Consider the following 27,621-nt stretch of genomic DNA (forward strand, 5'->3'; position numbering starts at 1 on the left):
GAGGAGGAGTCTACCGTGGTGAGGAGGAGGAGTCTACCGAGTGAGGAGGAGGAGTCTACCGTGGTGAGGAGGAGGAGTCTATCGTGGTGAGGAGGAGGACTCTGCCCGTGGTGAGGAGGAGGAGTCTACCATGGTGAGGAGGAGGAGTCTACTGTGGTGAGGAGGAGGAGGCTACCCTGGTGAGGAGGAGGCTATATGGTGAGGAGGAGGAGTCTACCCTGGTGAGGAGGAGGAGTCTACCATGGTGAGGAGGAGGAGTCTACCCTGGTGGTGAGGAGGAGGAGCTACCCTGGTGAGGAGGAGGAGGCTACCCTGGTGAGGAAGAGGAGTCTACCGAGTGAGGAGGAGGAGTCTACTGTGGTGAGGAGGAGGAGGCTACCCTGGTGGGGAGGAGGAGGCTACCCTGGTGAGGAAGAGGAGTCTACCCTGGTGAGGAGGAGGAGTCTACCCTGGTGAGGAGGAGGAGTCTACCCTGGTGAGGAGGAGGAGTCTACCATGGTGAGGAGTCTACCCTGGTGAGGAGGAGTCTACCATGGTGAGGAGGAGGAGTCTACCGTGGTGAGGAGGAGGAGTCTACCGTGGTGAGGAGGAGGAGTCTACCGTGGTGAGGAGGAGGAGTCTACCGTGGTGAGGAGGATGAGTCTACTGTGGTGAGGAGCAGGAGTCTACCGTGGTGAGGAGGACTCTACCGTGGTGAGGAGGAGGAGTCTACCGTGGTGAGGAGGAGGAGTCTACCCTGGTGAGGAGGAGGAGTCTACCCTGGTGAGGAGGAGGAGGCTACCCTGGTGAGGAGGAGGATCTACCCTGGTGAGGAGGAGGAGTCTACCGTGGTGAGGAGGAGGAGGAGTCTACCTGGTGGAGGAGGAGTCTACCGTAGTGAGGAGGAGGACTACCGTGGTGAGGAGGAGGAGTCTATCGTGGTGAGGAGGGAGGACTCTACCGTGGTGAGGAGGAGGAGTCTACCATGGTGAGGAGGAGGAGTCTGTGGTGAGGAGGAGGAGGCTACCCTGGTGAGGAGGAGGCTACCCTGGTGAGGAGGAGGAGTCTACTGTGGTGAGGAGGAGGAGTCTACCGTGGTGAGGAGGAGGAGGCTACCCTGGTGAGGAGGAGGAGGCTACCCTGGTGAGGAGGAGGATGCTACCCTGGTGAGGAGGAGGAGTCTACCCTGGTGAGGAGGAGGAGTCTACCCTGGTGAGGAGGAGTAGTCTACCATGGTGAGGAGGAGGAGTCTACCCTGGTGAGGAGGAGTCTACCATGGTGAGGAGGAGGAGTCTACCGTGGTGAGGAGGAGGAGTCTACCGTGGTGAGGAGGAGGAGTCTACCGTGGTGAGGAGGATGAGTCTACTGTGGTGAGGAGCAGGAGTCTACCGTGGTGAGGAGGACTCTACTGTGGTGAGGAGGAGGAGTCTACTGTGGTGAGGAGGAGGAGTCTACCCTGGTGAGGAGGAGGAGTCTACCCTGGTGAGGAGGAGGAGTCTACCCTGGTGAGGAGGAGGAATCTACCATGGTGAGGAGGAGGAGTCTACCGTGGTGAGGAGGAGGAGGAGTCTACCGTGGTGAGGAGGAGGAGTCTACCGTAGTGAGGAGGAGGAGTCTACCGTGGTGAGGAGGAGGAGTCTATCGTGGTGAGGAGGAGGACTCTACCGTGGTGAGGAGGAGGAGTCTACCGTGGTGAGGAGGAGGAGTCTACTGTGGTGAGGAGGAGGAGGCTACCCTGGTGAGGAGGAGGCTACCCTGGTGAGGAGGAGGAGTCTACCCTGGTGAGGAGGAGGAGTCTACCGTGGTGAGGAGGAGGAGGCTACCCTGGTGAGGAGGAGGAGGCTACCCTGGTGAGGAGGAGGATGCTACCCTGGTGAGGAGGAGGAGTCTACTGTGGTGAGGAGGAGGAGTCTACTGTGGTGAGAAGGAGGAGGCTACCCTGGTGGGGAGGAGGAGGCTACCCTGGTGAGGAAGAGGAGTCTACCCTGGTGAGGAGGAGGAGTCTACCCTGGTGAGGAGGAGGAGGCTACCCTGGTGAGGAGGAGGAGTCTACTGTGGTGAGGAGGAGGAGTCTACTGTGGTGAGGAGGAGGAGGAGCTACCCTGGTGAGGAGGAGGAGGCTACCCTGGTGAGGAGGAGGAGTCTACCCTGGTGAGGAGGAGGAGGCTACCCTGGTGAGGAGGAGGAGTCTACCCTGGTGGTGAGGAGGAGGAGTCTACCCTGGTGAGGAGGAGGAGGCTACCCTGGTGAGGAAGAGGAGTCTACTGTGGTGAGGAGGAGGAGTCTACCGTAGTGAGGAGGAGGAGTCTACCGTAGTGAGGAAGAGACTTCCCCATTCAGTTTCTGGATTCAGGGTTCAATCAAACATCATTTTAATCTTAGTTTTACTATTGACAGTTACAGCTGATTTTGGGATTGTATGGATTCGCTCTCCTTAAATATAAGTCATCTGATTTATTTGTTTAATAAGTCTCTGAATTGTTTCATCAAACGTTTCAGCTCCTGATATCAGGGAATGAAAACTACAATCTGTCTCCTGAATTAGCCTAGTGGACCCGAGCTCGTTTACCCCGGTTTTCCCGAGCTAAACTAGGTGGCTAGCTGAACTGTGCTAGTTTTTATCCTCATTGCCAAACGTCCTAAATAAAGCACCCTCAACTTCAAAAGTAAAAAACTACAATCGTATAACTAAGAAATTTGACGGAAAAAAACGGCGTATTGTTTAATTGTTTTGTTGAATAGTCAGGAGAGGTTCGAGGTATCTGTCATAAGACGACAGCGGGCCGTGAAGGACTTCATAGTCCAAGTTCAGTTTTGAGATTCACCGGCGACTAGGCGTAGGGTCAGCTGGACGTTTCTGACTGGTTCTGCTTGTAACTGTGACAACGGGCAGCCACTTGGTTTGATGGGAAATGTAGTGCTTTTTCCAACACAGACAGATCTGTACACAGTCTTGTACCCTTAACCTTTTTTAAACTGACTATCGTATTTGTTGATTAGACCAGAGTTTATTAATATAATGACACATCCAGGAGTCACGAGTTATCTGACACGAGAAAACTTGAGAAAATAGCAACTCTACAGATAACAATGACTGCAGACAATGACTATAGATCACAATGACTACAGATCACAATAACTACAGATCGTAATGACTATAGATCGCAATGGCTACAGATCATAATGACTACAGATGAAAATGACTACATATCGTAATGACTACAGATCACAACGACTACAGATCATAATGGCTACAGATCATAATGGCTACATATCATAATGGCTACAGATCACAATGGCTACAGATCATAATGACTACAGATCGTAATGACTACAGATCACAATGACTACAGATCACAATGACTACATATCACAATGACTACAAATCGTAATGACTACATATCATAATGACTACAGATCGTAATGACTACAGATCACAATGGCTACAGATCATAATGACTACAGATGAAAATGACTACATATCGTAATGACTACAGATCGCAATGACTACAGATGACAAATAATACAGATGACAATGACTACAGATCGCAATGACTGCAGATCACAATTTCTACAGATCACAATGACTACAGATCACAATGACTACATATCACAATGACTACAGATCGTAATGACTACAGACCACAATGACTACAGATGACAATGACTACAGATCACAATGACTACAGATCACAATGACTACAGATCACAATGGCTACCGATCGTAATGTTTTATTTATTTTATTTAACCTTTATTTAACCAGGAAGGGCTCATTGAGATTTAAAATATATTTTTCAAGAGCGTCCTGGCCAAGATAGGCAGCACCAAGTCATTATAAAAATTACAGACAAACAACATGAAAAACTACAAGTAATCTTGTAAAAACCATTGAATTCACAAGAGTATAACACAGCAAATTAAAAACATTGACAGGTCAGGGAATCAGTCTCAACATCATTCATCAGTGATTTAAAAACACCAATCAGGAAATGGTTCTTCCAGTTTAAAAGTATTTTGTAAGGTGTTCCAAGACGATGGCGCAGAGTACATAAAAGCCCTTTTACCAAATTCAGTTCAGACATTTGGAACAGTTAGCAGGATAAAGTCCAGCGACGGAAGAGAGTACCCAACATATTTCTGAACAATTGAAAATGCCCAAATAAAAAGGTAGTAAACCCAAAATGGCTTTGTAAATAAAAGTATACCAGTGACCTAGCCTACGAGTGACTAGAGAAGGCCAGCCAACCCTGGTATACAAAGTGCAGTGGTGCGTAAGGGTTTTGCAGTTTAAAATAAATCTCAAAGTGCCATGGTAAAGGGTGTCAATTGATCTCAAACACTGAGCAGAAGCATTCATATATAAAATATCCGCATAGTCTAGTAAAGGCATAAATGTAGCTGATACTAGCCTCCTGGTTTAAAAAAAAAAACAGGCCTTATTCCTAAAATAAAATACCAATTTCAGCTTCAGTTATTTTGTAAGTTGTTGAATATGCAATTTAAAAGAGACATCAATAAGAGTCATCAATTAAAATTCCAAGATATTTATATGCTGTTACAACCTCAATCTCCTTGCCCTGACAGGAAGTAATAGGTGAAAGGTTCAGAGGTCTATTTCTTGATTTAGAAAACACCATTAGTTTAGTTTTGTCAGTATTGAGGATAAGCTTCAATTGACACAAGGTATGTTGAACAGTATAAAAAGCAGTTTGCATGTTCTGGAAAGCTTTTGTCAGAGACGAGGCACAACGGTAAATAACAGTATCATCAGCATAAAAATTAAGTTGCGCATTTTGGACATTTTTGTCTAAGTCATTTATATAAATAGTGAATAAGAGAGGACCAAGAACAGAGCCTTGGGGCACACCTTTAAAGACAGACAATTTAACAGACATAAGCCCATCAAATTGAGTCCACTGAGTTCTACCATGCTCTGAAAGACCTACACTCGACAATCTCTGCCTTAGTATAGCATGATCAACTGTATCAAAAGCCTTAGAGAGATCAATAAAAAGTGAGACACAGTGCTGTTTTTTGTCAAGGGCTTCTGTCACGTTCTGACCATCGTTCGTATGTGTTTTCCTTGTTTTAGTGTTGGTCAGGACGTGAGCTGGGTGGGCATTCTATGTTGTGTGTCTGGTTCGTCTATTTCTATGTTTGGCCTGATATGGTTCTCAATCAGAGGCAGGTGTTAGTCATTGTCTCTGATTGGGAACCATATTTAGGTAGCCTGTTTTGTGTTGGGTTTTGTGGGTGATTGTCCTTAGTGTCTTGATGTCCTTGTTCTGTGTGTATGTGCACCAGTATTAGGCTGTTTCGGTTTTCGTTACGTTTTGTAGTGTTTGTATTTAGATTCGTGTTGCTTCAGTTTAATAAACATGGATCGCAATCTACACGCTGCATTTTGGTCCGACTCTCCTTCACCACAAGAGAACCGTTACAGCTTCAGTGATATCATTTAAAACTTTCATGGCTGCTGTAATTGTGCTATGCTTCTTCCTGAAGCCCGATTGGTACATTGATAAAATAGAGTTAGTAACTCTTTGTCACGCCCTGGCCTTAGTATTTTGTGTTTTCTTGATTATTTTGGTCAGGCCAGGGTGTGACATGGGTGATTTATGTGGTGTGTTTTGTCTAGGGTTTTTTTGTAGGTTATGGGATTGTGTTTAGTGAAGTATTCTAGGTAAGTCTATGGTTGCCTGGAGTGGTTCTCAATCAGAGGCAGGTGTTTATCGTTGTCTCTGATTGGAAACCATATTTAGGCAGCCATAATCTTTAGGTCTCTTGTGGGTGGTTGTCTCCTGTGCCAGTGTTTGTACCACACGGGACTCTTTCGGGTTTACACGTTTTTGTAGTTTGTTCATGTATAGTTTTTCTTATTTAAAAAAACACAAACTTCAACCACGCTGCGTTTTGGTCCGCCTCTCCTTCGACGGAAGAATCCCGTAACACTCTTTGAGCTGTTCACTCACAAGCGTTTCAAGTATTTTCACCAGGGGTGACAGCTTTGAGATTGGCCTAAAATTATTTAAAAGAATTTGATCTCCTTTTTAAAAAAGTGGTAGGACAAATGCTGTTTCCCAGATCTTTGGAATTTCATTACATTCCAGGGTTAGATTGAACAGATATGCAAGTGGTTCAGCTATGAAATCAGCTGCCAGATTTACAAAGCAGGGATCCAAAAGATCAGTACCTGCAGGCTTTCTCTGATCTAAGGATTTCAGGGCTTTATGTACCACCTGCACTGAGAATGGCAAAAAGCTAAAAGGTTTGACCAGCTCTCACTGGTTCATCCACACAGGGTTGTACAGAGACAGAGGACACTGGTTCATCCACACAGGGTTGTACAGAGACAGAGGACACTGGTTCATCCACACAGGGTTGTACAGAGACAGAGGACACTGAATCAAACAGCCTACCAGATGATAACAAAGTGCTCATTGAAACAATTCAGCATTTCAGTTTTGTCATATACAGCAACAGAGTCCTTCAAAACACATGACGGTAATTCATTAACATTACTGTTACCAGACATAGACTTAATAGCCTTCCAGAACTTTCTAGGGTCATTCAGGTCATCAGTGGTAACAGACATAACATATTCAGACTTGGTCTTCCTGAGAAGAAAAGAACACTTGTTTCTTAACGGCCTAAAAATAAGCCAATCAGCATCAGAACATGATTTCCTTGTTTTAGCCCAGGCTAGATTACGGTTGTGAAATAATACAAGACAGCTCAGAAGAAAACCATGGATTATCCCGCCCTTTAACCCTGAACCTGCGGAATGGGGCGTGTTTGTTTACTATTTGGAGAAAACCATGGATTATCCCGCCCTTTAACCCTGAACCTGCGGAATGGGGCGTGTTTGTTTACTATTTGAGAAAACCATGGATTATCCCGCCCTTTAACCCTGAACCTGCGGAATGGGGCGTGTTTGTTTACTATTTGGAGAAAACCATGGATTATCCCGCCCTTTAACCCTGAACCTGCGGAATGGGGCGTGTTTGTTTACTATTTGGAGAAAACCATGGATTATCCCGCCCTTTAACCCTGAACCTGCGGAATGGGGCGTGTTTGTTTACTATTTGAAGAAAACCATGGATTATCCCGCCCTTTAACCCTGAACCTGCGGAATGGGGCGTGTTTGTTTACTATTTGGAGAAAACCATGGATTATCCCGCCCTTTAACCCTGAACCTGCGGAATGGGGCGTGTTTGTTTACTATTTGGAGAAAACCATGGATTATCCCGCCCTTTAACCCTGAACCTGCGGAATGGGGCGTGTTTGTTTACTATTTGGGAAAAAAAACATAATGAAAGAATTTCCAGTCAGTTTCCACATCAGGGATAAACTCAATCTGCTCCAGTCAAAATAAAACAAATCATGAAAGAAAGCCTGCTCATTAAAACACTTCAAATTTCTCTTATGAATAAAACGTGGGTTTGTCTTAGTAATGACAATAACTACAGATCGTAATGACTACAGATCACAATGACTACAGATCACAATGACTACAGATCGTAATGACTACAGATCACAATGTCTACAGATCACAATGACTACAGATCGTAATGACTACAGATCACAATGTCTACAGATCGCAATGACTACAGATCGTAATGACTACAGATAGTAATGACTACAGATCGTAATGGCTACAGATCACAATGACTACAGATCGTAATGACTACAGATCACAATGTCTACAGATCACAATGACTACAGATCGTAATGACTACAGATAGTAATGACTACAGATCGTAATGGCTACAGATCACAATGACTACAGATCGTAATGACTACAGATCACAATGACTACAGATCACAATGACTACAGATCGTAATGGCTACATATCACAATGTCTACATATCACAATGACTACAGATCGTAATGACTACAGATAGTAATGACTACAGATCGTAATGACTACAGATCACAATGTCTACAGATCACAATGACTAAATTACTTCCGGACACAAAGGGTCCTCAGAGCTCCTCCTCCTCACCACTCTATAGCCTTTATTGCACTGTGGACCAGGCAGGGAAGAGGAACGGTCATAACAGATCTATGTTATGACAGATCTATGTCTCAACAGCTCTATGTCATATTACCAGATCTATGTCATATTATCAGATCTATGTCATATTACCAGATCTATGTCCTATTAACATATCGATGTCATATTACCAGATCTATGTCACATTAACAGATCTATGTCATATTACCAGATCTATGTCCTATTAACATATCTATGTCATATTACCAGATCTATGTCATATTACCAGATCTATGTCCTCTCCTAGACAGAGAGAGCAGAGACTGTAAGGGGTTTGAGGCAGAGTGATAACAGAGACCTATGTCCCATCTCCAAACTGTCCTAGAGACAGAGAGAGCAGAGACTGTAAGAGGTTTGAGGCAGAGTGATAACAGAGACCTATGTCCCATCTCCAAACACTCCTAGAGACAGAGAGAGCAGAGACTGTAAGAGGTTTGAGGCAGAGTGATAACAGAGACCTATGTCCCATCTCCAAACACTCCTAGAGACAGAGAGAGCAGAGACTGTAAGAGGTTTGAGGCAGAGTGATAACAGAGACCTATGTCCCATCTCCATACAGTCCTAGAGAAAGAGATAGTAGAGACTGTAAGGGGTTTGAGGCAGAGTGATAACAGAGACCTATGTCCCATCTCCAAACAGTCCTAGAGACAGAGAGAGCAGAGACTGTAAGAGGTTTGAGGCAGAGTGATAACAGAGACCTATGTCCCATCTCCAAACAGTCCTAGACACAGAGAAAGCAGAGACTGTAAGAGGTTTGAGGCAGAAAGAACAACGACTGATGGAAAGTGGTTTGAAGCAGAGCGAACAGAGAGACTAGAGAAACTCACCTTGGTTACACAGAGAGCCACAGAATCCTGACAGACACTCACAGTGTCCTGTGATGTGGTGACAGGGACCATCGCTATGGATACACTGAGGACAGGACTGACTGCAGCGCTGACCATAGAACCCTGTAGAACAGACTGAAAGCACAGGGGACAGGGTGAGGGGGTTAGTGTGTGTGTGTGTGTGTGTGTGTGTGTGTGTGTGTGTGTGTGTGTGTACTTACAAACACATATATTTCTGAGACAACCACAGATACAAAGCTAAGACACTACCAGACACTACCAGACACTACCACATTACCAGACACTACCAGACACCACCAGACACTACCAGACACTACCAGACACTACCAGACACTACCAGACACCACCAGACATTACCAGACACCACCAGACACTACCAGACACTACCAGACACTACCACATTACCAGACACTACCAGACACTACCAGACACTACCAGACACTACCAGACACCACCAGACACTACCAGACATTACCAGACACAACCAGACACCACCAGACACTACCAGACACTACCACATTACCAGACACTACCAGACACTACCAGACATTACCAGATACTACTGGACACTACCAGACACTACCATACATTACCAGACACTACCAGACAATACCAGACACTACCAGATACCACCAGACATTACCAGACACTAACACATTACCAGACACTACCAGACATTACCGGACACTACTGGACACTACCAGACACTACCAGACAATACCAGACACTACCAGACAATACCAGACACTACCAGACACCACCAGACACAACCAGACACTACTGGACACTAGCAGACACTACCAGACACTACCAGACATTACCAGACACTACCAGACACTACCACATTACCAGACACTACCAGACACTAACAGACACTACCAGACACTACCAGACACTACCAGATACTACCAGACATTACCAGACACTACCAGACACCACCAGACACTACCAGACATTACCAGACACTACCAGACACACCCAGACACTACCAGACACTACCACATTACCAGACACTACCAGACATTACCAGACACTACTGGAAACTACCAGACACTACCAGACATTACCAGACACCACCAGACATTACCAGACACTACCAGACACTACCACATTACCAGACACTACTGGACACTACCAGACACTACCAGACACTACCAGACAATACCAGACACTACCAGACACTACTGGACACTACTGGACACTACCAGACACTACCAGACACTACCAGACACTACCAGACACTACTGGACACTACTGGACACTACTGGACACTACCAGACAATACCAGACACCACCAGACACTACCGGACACTACTGGACACTAGCAGACACCACCAGACACTACCAGACACTACCGGACACTACCGGACACTACTGGACACTACCAGACAATACCAGACACTCCAGACACCACCAGACACTACCAGACACTACTGGACACTAGCAGACACCACCAGACACTACCAGACACTACCAGACACTACCGGACACTACCAGACACTAGAAGACACTCCCGGACACTCACGGACAATCTTGGACACTGCCAGACACTACCAGACACGGCAAGACACTACAAGACACTACCACATTACCAGACACTACCAGACACTACCACATTACCAGACACTACCAGACACTACCAGACATTACCAGACATTACCAGATACCACTAGACATTACCAGACACTACCAGACACTACCAGACATTACCAGACATTACCAGACACTACCAGACACTACCAGACATTACCAGACACTACCAGACATTACCAGACACTTCAGACACTACCATACACCACCAGACATTACCAGACACTACCAGACACTACCAGACACAACCAGACACTACCGGACACTACCAGACACTAGAAGACACTCCCGGACAATCTTGGACACTGCCAGACACTACCCCACACTACCGGACACTACCAGACACTAGAAGACACTCCCGGACAATCTTGGACACTGCCAGACACTACCAGACACGGCAAGACACTACCAGACACTACCAGACACTACCAGACACTACCACATTACCAGATACTACCAGACACTACCACATTACCAGACACTACCAGACACTACCAGACATTACCAGATACCACTAGACATTACCAGACACTACCGGACACTACCAGACACTACCAGACACTACCGGACACTACCAGACACTAGCAGACACTACCGGACACTACCGGACACTACCGGACACTACCGGACACTACCGGACACCACCAGACACTACCGGACACTACCGGACACTACCAGACACCACCAGACACCACCAAACACTACCAGACACCACCAGACACTACCGGACACTACCAGACACTAGAAGACACTCCCGGACACTCACGGACAATCTTGGACACTGCCAGACACTACCCCACACTACCGGACACTACCAGACACTAGAAGACACTCCCGGACAATCTTGGACACTGCCAGACACTACCAGACACGGCAAGACACTACCAGACACTACCAGACACTACCAGACACTACCACATTACCAGATACTACCAGACACTACCACATTACCAGACACTACCAGACACTACCAGACATTACCAGATACCACTAGACATTACCAGACACTACCAGACACAACCAGACACTACCAGACACTACTGGACACTACCAGACACTACCAGACATTACCAGACATTACCAGACACTACCAGACATTACCAGACATTACCAGACACTACAAGACATTACCAGACACTACCAGACACTACCATACATTACCAGACACTACCAGACACTACTGGACACTAGCAGACACTACCAGACATTACCATACATTACCAGACATTACCAGACACTACCAGACACTACCAGACATTACCAGACACTACCGGACACTACCAGACACTACCAGACACTACCGGACACTACCAGACACTAGCAGACACTAGCAGACACTACTGGACACTAGCAGACACTACCAGACATTACCAGACACTACCAGCCATTACCAGACATTAACAGACACTACCGGACACTACCGGACACTACCAGACACCACCAGACACCACCAAACACTACCAGACACCACCAGACACTACCAGCCACTACCAGACACAACCAGACACTACCGGACACTACCAGACACTAGAAGACACTCCCGGACACTCACGGACAATCTTGGACACTGCCAGACACTACCCCACACTACCGGACACTACCAGACACTAGAAGACACTCCCGGACACTCCCGGACAATCTTGGACACTGCCAGACACTACCAGACACGGCAAGACACTACCAGACACAACCAGACACTACCGGACACTACCAGACACTAGAAGACACTCCCGGACACTCACGGACAATCTTGGACACTGCAGACACTACCCCACACGACCGGACACTACCAGACACTAGAAGACACTCCCGGACAATCTTGGACACTGCCAGACACTACCAGACACGGCAAGACACTACCAGACACTACCAGACACTACCAGACACTACCACATTACCAGATACTACCAGACACTACCACATTACCAGACACTACCAGACATTACCAGATACCACTAGACATTACCAGACACTACCAGACACAACCAGACACTACCAGACACTACTGGACACTACCAGACACTACCAGACATTACCAGACATTACCAGACACTACCAGACACTACAAGACATTACCAGACACTACCAGACACTACCATACACTACCAGACATTACCAGACACTACCAGATACTACTGGACACTAGCAGACACTACCAGACATTACCAGACATTACCAGACACTACCAGACACTACCAGACATTACCAGACACTACCAGACACTACCAGACACTACCGGACACTACCAGACACTACCAGACATTACCAGACACTAGCAGACACTAGCAGACACTACTGGACACTAGCAGACACTACCAGACATTACCAGACACTACCAGCCATTACCAGACATTAACAGACACTACCGGACACTACCGGACACTACCAGACACCACCAGACACCACCAAACACTACCAGACACCACCAGACACTACCAGCCACTACCAGACACAACCAGACACTACCGGACACTACCAGACACTAGAAGACACTCCCGGACACTCACGGACAATCTTGGACACTGCCAGACACTACCAGACACGGCAAGACACTACCAGACACTACCACATTACCAGACACTACCACATTACCAGACACTACCAGACACTACCAGACATTACTAGACATTACCAGATACCACTAGACATTACCAGACACTACCAGACATTAACAGACATTACCAGACACTACCAGACACTACCAGACACTACCAGACATTACCAGACACTACCAGACACTACTGGACACTAGCAGACACTACCAGACATTACCAGACACTACCAGCCATTACCAGACATTACCAGACACTACCAGACACTACCAGACATTACCAGACACTACCAGACACTACCAGACACTAGCAGACACTACCGGACACTACCAGACACTACTGGACACTAGCAGACACCACCAGACACTACCAGACACTACCGGACACTACTGGACACTACCAGACAATACCAGACACTACCAGACACCACCAGACACTACAAGACACTACCAGACACTACCGGACACTACTGGACTCTACCAGACAATACCAGACACTACCAGACACCACCAGACACTACCAGACACTACTGGACACTAGCAGACACCACCAGACACTACCAGACACTACCGGACACTACTGGACACTACCAGATACTACCAGACACTACCACATTACCAGACACTACCAGACACGGCAAGACACTACCAGACACTACCAGACACTACCACATTACCAGATACTACCAGACACTACCACATTACCAGACACTACCAGACACTACCAGACATTACCAGATACCACTAGACATTACCAGACACTACCGGACACTACCAGACACTACCAGACACTACCGGACACTACCAGACACTAGCAGACACTACCGGACACTACCGGACACTACCGGACACTACCGGACACCACCAGACACTACCGGACACTACAGGACACTACCAGACACCACCAGACACCACCAAACACTACCAGACACCACCAGACACTACCGGACACTACCAGACACTAGAAGACACTCCCGGACACTCACGGACAATCTTGGACACTGCCAGACACTACCCCACACTACCGGACACTACCAGACACTAGAAGACACTCCCGGACAATCTTGGACACTGCCAGACACTACCAGACACGGCAAGACACTACCAGACACTACCAGACACTACCAGACACTACCACATTACCAGATACTACCAGACACTACCACATTACCAGACACTACCAGACACTACCAGACATTACCAGATACCACTAGACATTACCAGACACTACCAGACACAACCAGACACTACCAGACACTACTGGACACTACCAGACACTACCAGACATTACCAGACATTACCAGACACTACCAGACATTACCAGACATTACCAGACACTACAAGACATTACCAGACACTACCAGACACTACCATACACTACCAGACATTACCAGACACTACCAGACACTACTGGACACTAGCAGACACTACCAGACATTACCATACATTACCAGACATTACCAGACACTACCAGACACTACCAGACATTACCAGACACTACCGGACACTACCAGACACTACCAGACACTACCGGACACTACCAGACACTAGCAGACACTAGCAGACACTACCAGACACTAGCAGACACTACCGGACACTACCGGACACTACCGGACACTACCGGACACCACCAGACACTACCGGACACTACCGGACACTACCAGACACCACCAGACACCACCAAACACTACCAGACACCACCAGACACTACCAGACACTACCAGACACAACCAGACACTACCGGACACTACCAGACACTAGAAGACACTCCCGGACACTCACGGACAATCTTGGACACTGCCAGACACTACCCCACACTACCGGACACTACCAGACACTAGAAGACACTCCCGGACACTCCCGGACAATCTTGGACACTGCCAGACACTACCAGACACGGCAAGACACTACCAGACACTACCAGACACTACCAGACACTACCACATTACCAGACACTACCAGACACTACTGCACATTACCAGACACTACCAGACATTACCAGATACCACTAGACATTACCAGACACTACCAGACACAACCAGACACTACCAGACACTACTGGACACTACCAGACACTACCAGACATTACCAGACATTACCAGACACTACCAGACACTACAAGACACTACCAGACACTACCAGACACTACCAGACACTACCAGACATTACCAGACACTACCAGGCACCACCAGACACTACCGGACACTACCGGACACTACCAGACACCACCAGACACCACCAAACACTACCAGACACCACCAGACACTACCAGACACTACCAGACACAACCAGACACTACCGGACACTACCAGACACTAGAAGACACTCCCGGACACTCCCGGACAATCTTGGACACTGCCAGACACTACCAGACACGGCAAGACACTACCAGACACTACCACATTACCAGACACTACCACATTACCAGACACTACCAGACATTACTAGACATTACCAGATACCACTAGACATTACCAGACACTACCAGACATTAACAGACATTACCAGACACTACCAGACACTACCAGACACTACCAGACATTACCAGACACTAGCAGACACTACCAGACACTACTGGACACTAGCAGACACTACCAGACATTACCAGACACTACCAGCCATTACCAGACATTACCAGACACTACCAGACACTACCAGACATTACCAGACACTACCAGACACTACCAGACACTAGCAGACACTACTGGACACTACCAGACACTACTGGACACTAGCAGACACCACCAGACACTACCAGACACTACCGGACACTACTGGACACTACCAGACAATACCAGACACTACCAGACACCACCAGACACTACCAGACACTACCAGACACTACGGACACTACTGGACACTACCAGACAATACCAGACACTACCAGACACCACCAGACACTACCAGACACTACTGGACACTAGCAGACACCACCAGACACTACCAGACACTACCGGACACTACTGGACACTACCAGATACTACCAGACACTACCACATTACCAGACACTACCAGACACGGCAAGACACTACCAGACACTACCAGACACTACCAGACACTACCACATTACCAGATACTACCAGACACTACCACATTACCAGACACCACCAGACATTACCAGACACTACCAGACACTACCACATTACCAGACACTACTGGACACTACCAGACACTACCAGACACTACCAGACACTACCAGACAATACCAGACACGACCAGACACTACCGGACACTTTCAGACACTACCAGACACTACCAGACACTACCAGACACTACTGGACACTACTGGACACTACTGGACACTACCAGACAATACCAGACACCACCAGACACTACCGGACACTACTGGACACTAGCAGACACCACCAGACACTACCAGACACTACCAGACACTACCGGACACTACTGGACACTACCAGACAATACCAGACACTACCAGACACCACCAGACACTACCAGACACTACTGGACACTAGCAGACACCACCAGACACTACCAGACACTACCAGACACTACCGGACACTACCAGACACTAGAAGACACTCCCGGACACTCACGGACAATCTTGGACACTGCCAGACACTACCAGACACGGCAAGACACTACCAGACACTACCACATTACCAGACACTACCAGACACTACCACATTACCAGACACTACCAGACACTACCAGACATTACCAGACATTACCAGATACCACTAGACATTACCAGACACTACCAGACACTACCAGACATTACCAGACATTACCAGACACTACCAGACACTACCAGACATTACCAGACACTACCAGACATTACCAGACCAGACACTACCAGACATTACCAGACATTACCAGACACTACCAGACACTACCAGACACTACCAGACACAACCAGACACTACCGGACACTACCAGACACTAGAAGACACTCCCGGACAATCTTGGACACTGCCAGACACTACCCCACACTACCGGACACTACCAGACACTAGAAGACACTCCCGGACAATCTTGGACACTGCCAGACACTACCAGACACGGCAAGACACTACCAGACACTACCAGACACTACCAGACACTACCACATTACCAGATACTACCAGACACTACCACATTATCAGACACTACCAGACACTACCAGACACTACCAGACACTACTAGACACTACCAGACACTACCGGACACTACCAGACATTACCAGACACTACCAGACATTACCAGACACTAGCAGACACTACCGGACACTACCGGACACTACCGGACACTACCGGACACTACCGGACACCACCAGACACTACCGGACACTACCGGACACTACCAGACACCACCAGACACCACCAAACACTACCAGACACCACCAGACACTACCGGACACTACCAGACACTAGAAGACACTCCCGGACACTCACGGACAATCTTGGACACTGCCAGACACTACCCCACACTACCGGACACTACCAGACACTAGAAGACACTCCCGGACAATCTTGGACACTGCCAGACACTACCAGACACGGCAAGACACTACCAGACACTACCAGACACTACCAGACACTACCACATTACCAGATACTACCAGACACTACCACATTACCAGACACTACCAGACACTACCAGACATTACCAGATACCACTAGACATTACCAGACACTACCAGACACAACCAGACACTACCAGACACTACTGGACACTACCAGACACTACCAGACATTACCAGACATTACCAGACACTACCAGACATTACCAGACATTACCAGACACTACAAGACATTACCAGACACTACCAGACACTACCATACATTACCAGACACTACCAGACACTACTGGACACTAGCAGACACTACCAGACATTACCATACATTACCAGACATTACCAGACACTACCAGACACTACCAGACATTACCAGACACTACCGGACACTACCAGACACTACCAGACACTACCGGACACTACCAGACACTACCAGACACTAGCAGACACTACCAGACACTAGCAGACACTACCGGACACTACCGGACACTACCGGACACTACCGGACACCACCAGACACTACCGGACACTACCGGACACTACCAGACACCACCAGACACCACCAAACACTACCAGACACCACCAGACACTACCAGACACTACCAGACACAACCAGACACTACCGGACACTACCAGACACTAGAAGACACTCCCGGACACTCACGGACAATCTTGGACACTGCCAGACACTACCCCACACTACCGGACACTACCAGACACTAGAAGACACTCCCGGACACTCCCGGACAATCTTGGACACTGCCAGACACTACCAGACACGGCAAGACACTACCAGACACAACCAGACACTACCGGACACTACCAGACACTAGAAGACACTCCCGGACACTCACGGACAATCTTGGACACTGCAGACACTACCCCACACGACCGGACACTACCAGACACTAGAAGACACTCCCGGACAATCTTGGACACTGCCAGACACTACCAGACACGGCAAGACACTACCAGACACTACCAGACACTACCAGACACTACCACATTACCAGATACTACCAGACACTACCACATTACCAGACACTACCAGACATTACCAGATACCACTAGACATTACCAGACACTACCAGACACAACCAGACACTACCAGACACTACTGGACACTACCAGACACTACCAGACATTACCAGACATTACCAGACACTACCAGACACTACAAGACATTACCAGACACTACCAGACACTACCATACACTACCAGACATTACCAGACACTACCAGATACTACTGGACACTAGCAGACACTACCAGACATTACCAGACATTACCAGACACTACCAGACACTACCAGACATTACCAGACACTACCAGACACTACCAGACACTACCGGACACTACCAGACACTACCAGACACTACCGGACACTACCAGACACTACCGGACACTACCGGACACTAGCAGACACTACCGGACACTACCGGACACTACCGGACACTACCAGGCACCACCAGACACTACCGGACACTACCGGACACTACCAGACACCACCAGACACCACCAAACACTACCAGACACCACCAGACACTACCAGACACTACCAGACACAACCAGACACTACCGGACACTACCAGACACTAGAAGACACTCCCGGACACTCCCGGACAATCTTGGACACTGCCAGACACTACCAGACACGGCAAGACACTACCAGACACTACCACATTACCAGACACTACCACATTACCAGACACTACCAGACACTACCAGACATTACTAGACATTACCAGATACCACTAGACATTACCAGACACTACCAGACATTAACAGACATTACCAGACACTACCAGACACTACCAGACACTACCAGACATTACCAGACACTACCAGACACTACTGGACACTAGCAGACACTACCAGACATTACCAGACACTACCAGCCATTACCAGACATTACCAGACACTACCAGACACTACCAGACATTACCAGACACTACCAGACACTACCAGACACTAGCAGACACTACCGGACACTACCAGACACTACTGGACACTAGCAGACACCACCAGACACTACCAGACACTACCGGACACTACTGGACACTACCAGACAATACCAGACACTACCAGACACCACCAGACACTACAAGACACTACCAGACACTACCGGACACTACTGGACACTACCAGACAATACCAGACACTACCAGACACCACCAGACACTACCAGACACTACTGGACACTAGCAGACACCACCAGACACTACCAGATACTACCGGACACTACTGGACACTACCAGATACTACCAGACACTACCACATTACCAGACACTACCAGACACGGCAAGACACTACCAGACACTACCAGACACTACCAGACACTACCACATTACCAGATACTACCAGACACTACCACATTACCAGACACTACCAGACACTACCAGACATTACCAGATACCACTAGACATTACCAGACACTACCGGACACTACCAGACACTACCAGACACTACCGGACACTACCAGACACTAGCAGACACTACCGGACACTACCGGACACTACCGGACACTACCGGACACCACCAGACACTACCGGACACTACCGGACACTACCAGACACCACCAGACACCACCAAACACTACCAGACACCACCAGACACTACCGGACACTACCAGACACTAGAAGACACTCCCGGACACTCACGGACAATCTTGGACACTGCCAGACACTACCCCACACTACCGGACACTACCAGACACTAGAAGACACTCCCGGACAATCTTGGACACTGCCAGACACTACCAGACACGGCAAGACACTACCAGACACTACCAGACACTACCAGACACTACCACATTACCAGATACTACCAGACACTACCACATTACCAGACACTACCAGACACTACCAGACATTACCAGATACCACTAGACATTACCAGACACTACCAGACACAACCAGACACTACCAGACACTACTGGACACTACCAGACACTACCAGACATTACCAGACATTACCAGACACTACCAGACATTACCAGACATTACCAGACACTACAAGACATTACCAGACACTACCAGACACTACCATACACTACCAGACATTACCAGACACTACCAGACACTACTGGACACTAGCAGACACTACCAGACATTACCATACATTACCAGACATTACCAGACACTACCAGACACTACCAGACATTACCAGACACTACCGGACACTACCAGACACTACCAGACACTACCGGACACTACCAGACACTACCAGACACTACCGGACACTACCAGACACTAGCAGACACTACCGGACACTACGGACACTACCGGACACTACCGGACACCACCAGACACTACCGGACACTACCGGACACTACCAGACACCACCAGACACCACCAAACACTACCAGACACCACCAGACACTACCAGACACTACCAGACACAACCAGACACTACCGGACACTACCAGACACTAGAAGACACTCCCGGACACTCACGGACAATCTTGGACACTGCCAGACACTACCCCACACTACCGGACACTACCAGACACTAGAAGACACTCCCGGACACTCCCGGACAATCTTGGACACTGCCAGACACTACCAGACACGGCAAGACACTACCAGACACTACCACACTACCAGACACAACCAGACACTACCGGACACTACCAGACACTAGAAGACACTCCCGGACACTCACGGACAATCTTGGACACTGCAGACACTACCCCACACGACCGGACACTACCAGACACTAGAAGACACTCCCGGACAATCTTGGACACTGCCAGACACTACCAGACACGGCAAGACACTACCAGACACTACCAGACACTACCAGACACTACCACATTACCAGATACTACCAGACACTACCACATTACCAGACACTACCAGACATTACCAGATACCACTAGACATTACCAGACACTACCAGACACAACCAGACACTACCAGACACTACTGGACACTACCAGACACTACCAGACATTACCAGACATTACCAGACACTACCAGACACTACAAGACATTACCAGACACTACCAGACACTACCATACACTACCAGACATTACCAGACACTACCAGGCACCACCAGACACTACCGGACACTACCGGACACTACCAGACACCACCAGACACCACCAAACACTACCAGACACCACCAGACACTACCAGACACTACCAGACACAACCAGACACTACCGGACACTACCAGACACTAGAAGACACTCCCGGACACTCCCGGACAATCTTGGACACTGCCAGACACTACCAGACACGGCAAGACACTACCAGACACTACCACATTACCAGACACTACCACATTACCAGACACTACCAGACATTACTAGACATTACCAGATACCACTAGACATTACCAGACACTACCAGACATTAACAGACATTACCAGACACTACCAGACACTACCAGACACTACCAGACATTACCAGACACTAGCAGACACTACCAGACACTACTGGACACTAGCAGACACTACCAGACATTACCAGACACTACCAGCCATTACCAGACATTACCAGACACTACCAGACACTACCAGACATTACCAGACACTACCAGACACTACCAGACACTAGCAGACACTACTGGACACTACCAGACACTACTGGACACTAGCAGACACCACCAGACACTACCAGACACTACCGGACACTACTGGACACTACCAGACAATACCAGACACTACCAGACACCACCAGACACTACCAGACACTACCAGACACTACCGGACACTACTGGACACTACCAGACAATACCAGACACTACCAGACACCACCAGACACTACCAGACACTACTGGACACTAGCAGACACCACCAGACACTACCAGACACTACCGGACACTACTGGACACTACCAGATACTACCAGACACTACCACATTACCAGACACTACCAGACACGGCAAGACACTACCAGACACTACCAGACACTACCAGACACTACCACATTACCAGATACTACCAGACACTACCACATTACCAGACACTACCAGACACTACCAGACATTACCAGATACCACTAGACATTACCAGACACTACCGGACACTACCAGACACTACCAGACACTACCGGACACTACCAGACACTAGCAGACACTACCGGACACTACCGGACACTACCGGACACTACCGGACACTACCAGACACCACCAGACACTACCGGACACTACGGACACTACCAGACACCACCAGACACCACCAAACACTACCAGACACCACCAGACACTACCGGACACTACCAGACACTAGAAGACACTCCCGGACACTCACGGACAATCTTGGACACTGCCAGACACTACCCCACACTACCGGACACTACCAGACACTAGAAGACACTCCCGGACAATCTTGGACACTGCCAGACACTACCAGACACGGCAAGACACTACCAGACACTACCAGACACTACCAGACACTACCACATTACCAGATACTACCAGACACTACCACATTACCAGACACTACCAGACATTACCAGATACCACTAGACATTACCAGACACTACCAGACACAACCAGACACTACCAGACACTACTGGACACTACCAGACACTACCAGACATTACCAGACATTACCAGACACTACCAGACATTACCAGACATTACCAGACACTACAAGACATTACCAGACACTACCAGACACTACCATACACTACCAGACATTACCAGACACTACCAGACACTACTGGACACTAGCAGACACTACCAGACATTACCATACATTACCAGACATTACCAGACACTACCAGACACTACCAGACATTACCAGACACTACCGGACACTACCAGACACTACCAGACACTACCGGACACTACCAGACACTACCAGACACTACCGGACACTACCAGACACTAGCAGACACTACCGGACACTACCGGACACTACCGGACACTACCGGACACCACCAGACACTACCGGACACTACCGGACACTACCAGACACCACCAGACACCACCAAACACTACCAGACACCACCAGACACTACCAGACACTACCAGACACAACCAGACACTACCGGACACTACCAGACACTAGAAGACACTCCCGGACACTCACGGACAATCTTGGACACTGCCAGACACTACCCCACACTACAGGACACTACCAGACACTAGAAGACACTCCCGGACACTCCCGGACAATCTTGGACACTGCCAGACACTACCAGACACGGCAAGACACTACCAGACACTACCATACACTACCAGACACAACCAGACACTACCGGACACTACCAGACACTAGAAGACACTCCCGGACACTCACGGACAATCTTGGACACTGCAGACACTACCCCACACGACCGGACACTACCAGACACTAGAAGACACTCCCGGACAATCTTGGACACTGCCAGACACTACCAGACACGGCAAGACACTACCAGACACTACCAGACACTACCAGACACTACCACATTACCAGATACTACCAGACACTACCACATTACCAGACACTACCAGACATTACCAGATACCACTAGACATTACCAGACACTACCAGACACAACCAGACACTACCAGACACTACTGGACACTACCAGACACTACCAGACATTACCAGACATTACCAGACACTACCAGACACTACAAGACATTACCAGACACTACCAGACACTACCAGACACTACCATACACTACCAGACATTACCAGACACTACCAGACACTACTGGACACTAGCAGACACTACCAGACATTACCAGACATTACCAGACATTACCAGACACTACCAGACACTACCAGACATTACCAGACACTACCAGACACTACCAGACACTACCGGACACTACCAGACACTACCAGACACTACCGGACACTACCAGACACTACGGACACTACCTGGACACTACCGGACACTACCGGACACTACCGGACACTACCAGGCACCACCAGACACTACCGGACACTACCGGACACTACCGGACACTACCAGACACCACCAGACACCACCAAACACTACCAGACACCACCAGACACTACCAGACACTACCAGACACAACCAGACACTACCGGACACTACCAGACACTAGAAGACACTCCCGGACACTCCCGGACAATCTTGGACACTGCCAGACACTACCAGACACTACCAGACACGGCAAGACACTACCAGACACTACCACATTACCAGACACTACCACATTACCAGACACTACCAGACACTACCAGACATTACTAGACATTACCAGATACCACTAGACATTACCAGACACTACCAGACATTAACAGACATTACCAGACACTACCAGACACTACCAGACACTACCAGACATTACCAGACACTAGCAGACACTACCAGACACTACTGGACACTAGCAGACACTACCAGACATTACCAGACACTACCAGCCATTACCAGACATTACCAGACACTACCGGACACTACCGGACACTACCAGACACCACCAGACACCACCAAACACTACCAGACACCACCAGACACTACCAGCCACTACCAGACACAACCAGACACTACCAGACACTACCAGACACTACTGGACACTACCAGACAATACCAGACACTACCAGACACCACCAGACACTACCAGACACTACCAGACACTACCGGACACTACTGGACACTACCAGACAATACCAGACACTACCAGACACCACCAGACACTACCAGACACTACTGGACACTAGCAGACACCACCAGACACTACCAGACACTACCGGACACTACTGGACACTACCAGATACTACCAGACACTACCACATTACCAGACACTACCAGACACTACCAGACATTACCAGATACCACTAGACATTACCAGACACTACCAGACACAACCAGACACTACCAGACACTACTGGACACTACCAGACATTACCAGACATTACCAGACACTACCAGACATTACCAGACATTACCAGACACTACAAGACATTACCAGACACTACCAGACACTACCATACACTACCAGACATTACCAGACACTACCAGACACTACTGGACACTAGCAGACACTAGCAGACATTACCAGACACTACCAGACATTACCAGACATTACCAGACACTACCAGACACTACCAGACATTACCAGACACTACCAGACACTACCAGACATTACCAGACACTAGCAGACACTAGCAGACACTACTGGACACTAGCAGACACTACCAGACACTACCGGACACTAGCAGACACTACCAGACACTAGCAGACACTACCGGACACTACCGGACACTACGGACACTACCGGACACCACCAGACACTACCGGACACTACGGACACTACCAGACACCACCAGACACCACCAAACACTACCAGACACCACCAGACACTACCAGACACTACCAGACACAACCAGACACTACCGGACACTACCAGACACTAGAAGACACTCCCGGACACTCACGGACAATCTTGGACACTGCCAGACACTACCCCACACTACCGGACACTACCAGACACTAGAAGACACTCCCGGACACTCCCGGACAATCTTGGACACTGCCAGACACTACCAGACACGGCAAGACACTACCAGACACTACCACACTACCAGACACAACCAGACACTACCGGACACTACCAGACACTAGAAGACACTCCCGGACACTCACGGACAATCTTGGACACTGCAGACACTACCCCACACGACCGGACACTACCAGACACTAGAAGACACTCCCGGACAATCTTGGACACTGCCAGACACTACCAGACACGGCAAGACACTACCAGACACTACCAGACACTACCAGACACTACCACATTACCAGATACTACCAGACACTACCACATTACCAGACACTACCAGACACTACCAGACATTACCAGATACCACTAGACATTACCAGACACTACCAGACACAACCAGACACTACCAGACACTACTGGACACTAGCAGACACTACCAGACATTACCAGACATTACCAGACATTACCAGACACTACCAGACACTACCAGACATTACCAGACACTACCAGACACTACCAGACACTACCGGACACTACCAGACACTACCAGACACTACCGGACACTACCAGACACTACCGGACACTACCGGACACTAGCAGACACTACCGGACACTACCGGACACTACCGGACACTACCAGGCACCACCAGACACTACCGGACACTACCGGACACTACCGGACACTACCAGACACCACCAGACACCACCAAACACTACCAGACACCACCAGACACTACCAGACACTACCAGACACAACCAGACACTACCGGACACTACCAGACACTAGAAGACACTCCCGGACACTCACGGACAATCTTGGACACTGCCAGACACTACCCCACACTACCGGACACTACCAGACACTAGAAGACACTCCCGGACACTCCCGGACAATCTTGGACACTGCCAGACACTACCAGACACGGCAAGACACTACCAGACACTACCACATTACCAGACACTACCACATTACCAGACACTACCAGACACTACCAGACATTACTAGACATTACCAGATACCACTAGACATTACCAGACACTACCAGACATTAACAGACATTACCAGACACTACCAGACACTACCAGACATTACCAGACACTAGCAGACACTACCAGACACTACTGGACACTAGCAGACACTACCAGACATTACCAGACACTACCAGACACTACCAGACACCACCAGACACTACCAGACACTACCAGACAATCTTGGACACTGCCAGACACTACCAGACACGGCAAGACACTACCAGACACTACCACATTACCAGACACTACCACATTACCAGACACTACCAGACACTACCAGACATTACTAGACATTACCAGATACCACTAGACATTACCAGACACTACCAGACATTAACAGACATTACCAGACACTACCAGACACTACCAGACATTACCAGACACTACCAGACACTACTGGACACTAGCAGACACTACCAGACATTACCAGACACTACCAGACACTACCAGACACTACCAGACACTACCAGACACTACCAGACATTACCATACACTACCAGACACTACCAGACACTACCAGACACTACCAGACACTACCGGACACTACTGGACACTAGCAGACACTACCGGACACTACCAGACACTACTGGACACTAGCAGACACTACCGGACACTACCAGACACTACCAGAT

General features: G+C 48.5%; 1 protein-coding gene across 1 annotated transcript in view; it reads right to left on the minus strand.

The window, feature by feature from the left end:
- The window catches only part of LOC121844116 (multiple epidermal growth factor-like domains protein 11), a gene marked incomplete at its 5' end in the record, with an annotated part of 45,167 nt that extends 36,167 nt beyond the window's left edge, over positions 1-9,000 (minus strand). Inside the window, one exon of the mRNA XM_042314008.1 lies at positions 8,866-9,000. Within this exon, the coding sequence (XP_042169942.1) occupies positions 8,866-9,000 (135 nt within the window). The remainder of the gene's footprint in view (positions 1-8,865) is intronic.
- Between the last annotated feature and the right edge of the window lie 18,621 nt (positions 9,001-27,621).

Source organism: Oncorhynchus tshawytscha, unplaced genomic scaffold (assembly GCF_018296145.1).
Source record: "Oncorhynchus tshawytscha isolate Ot180627B unplaced genomic scaffold, Otsh_v2.0 Un_contig_1104_pilon_pilon, whole genome shotgun sequence".
In the NCBI taxonomy this organism is placed as follows: domain Eukaryota; kingdom Metazoa; phylum Chordata; class Actinopteri; order Salmoniformes; family Salmonidae; genus Oncorhynchus; species Oncorhynchus tshawytscha.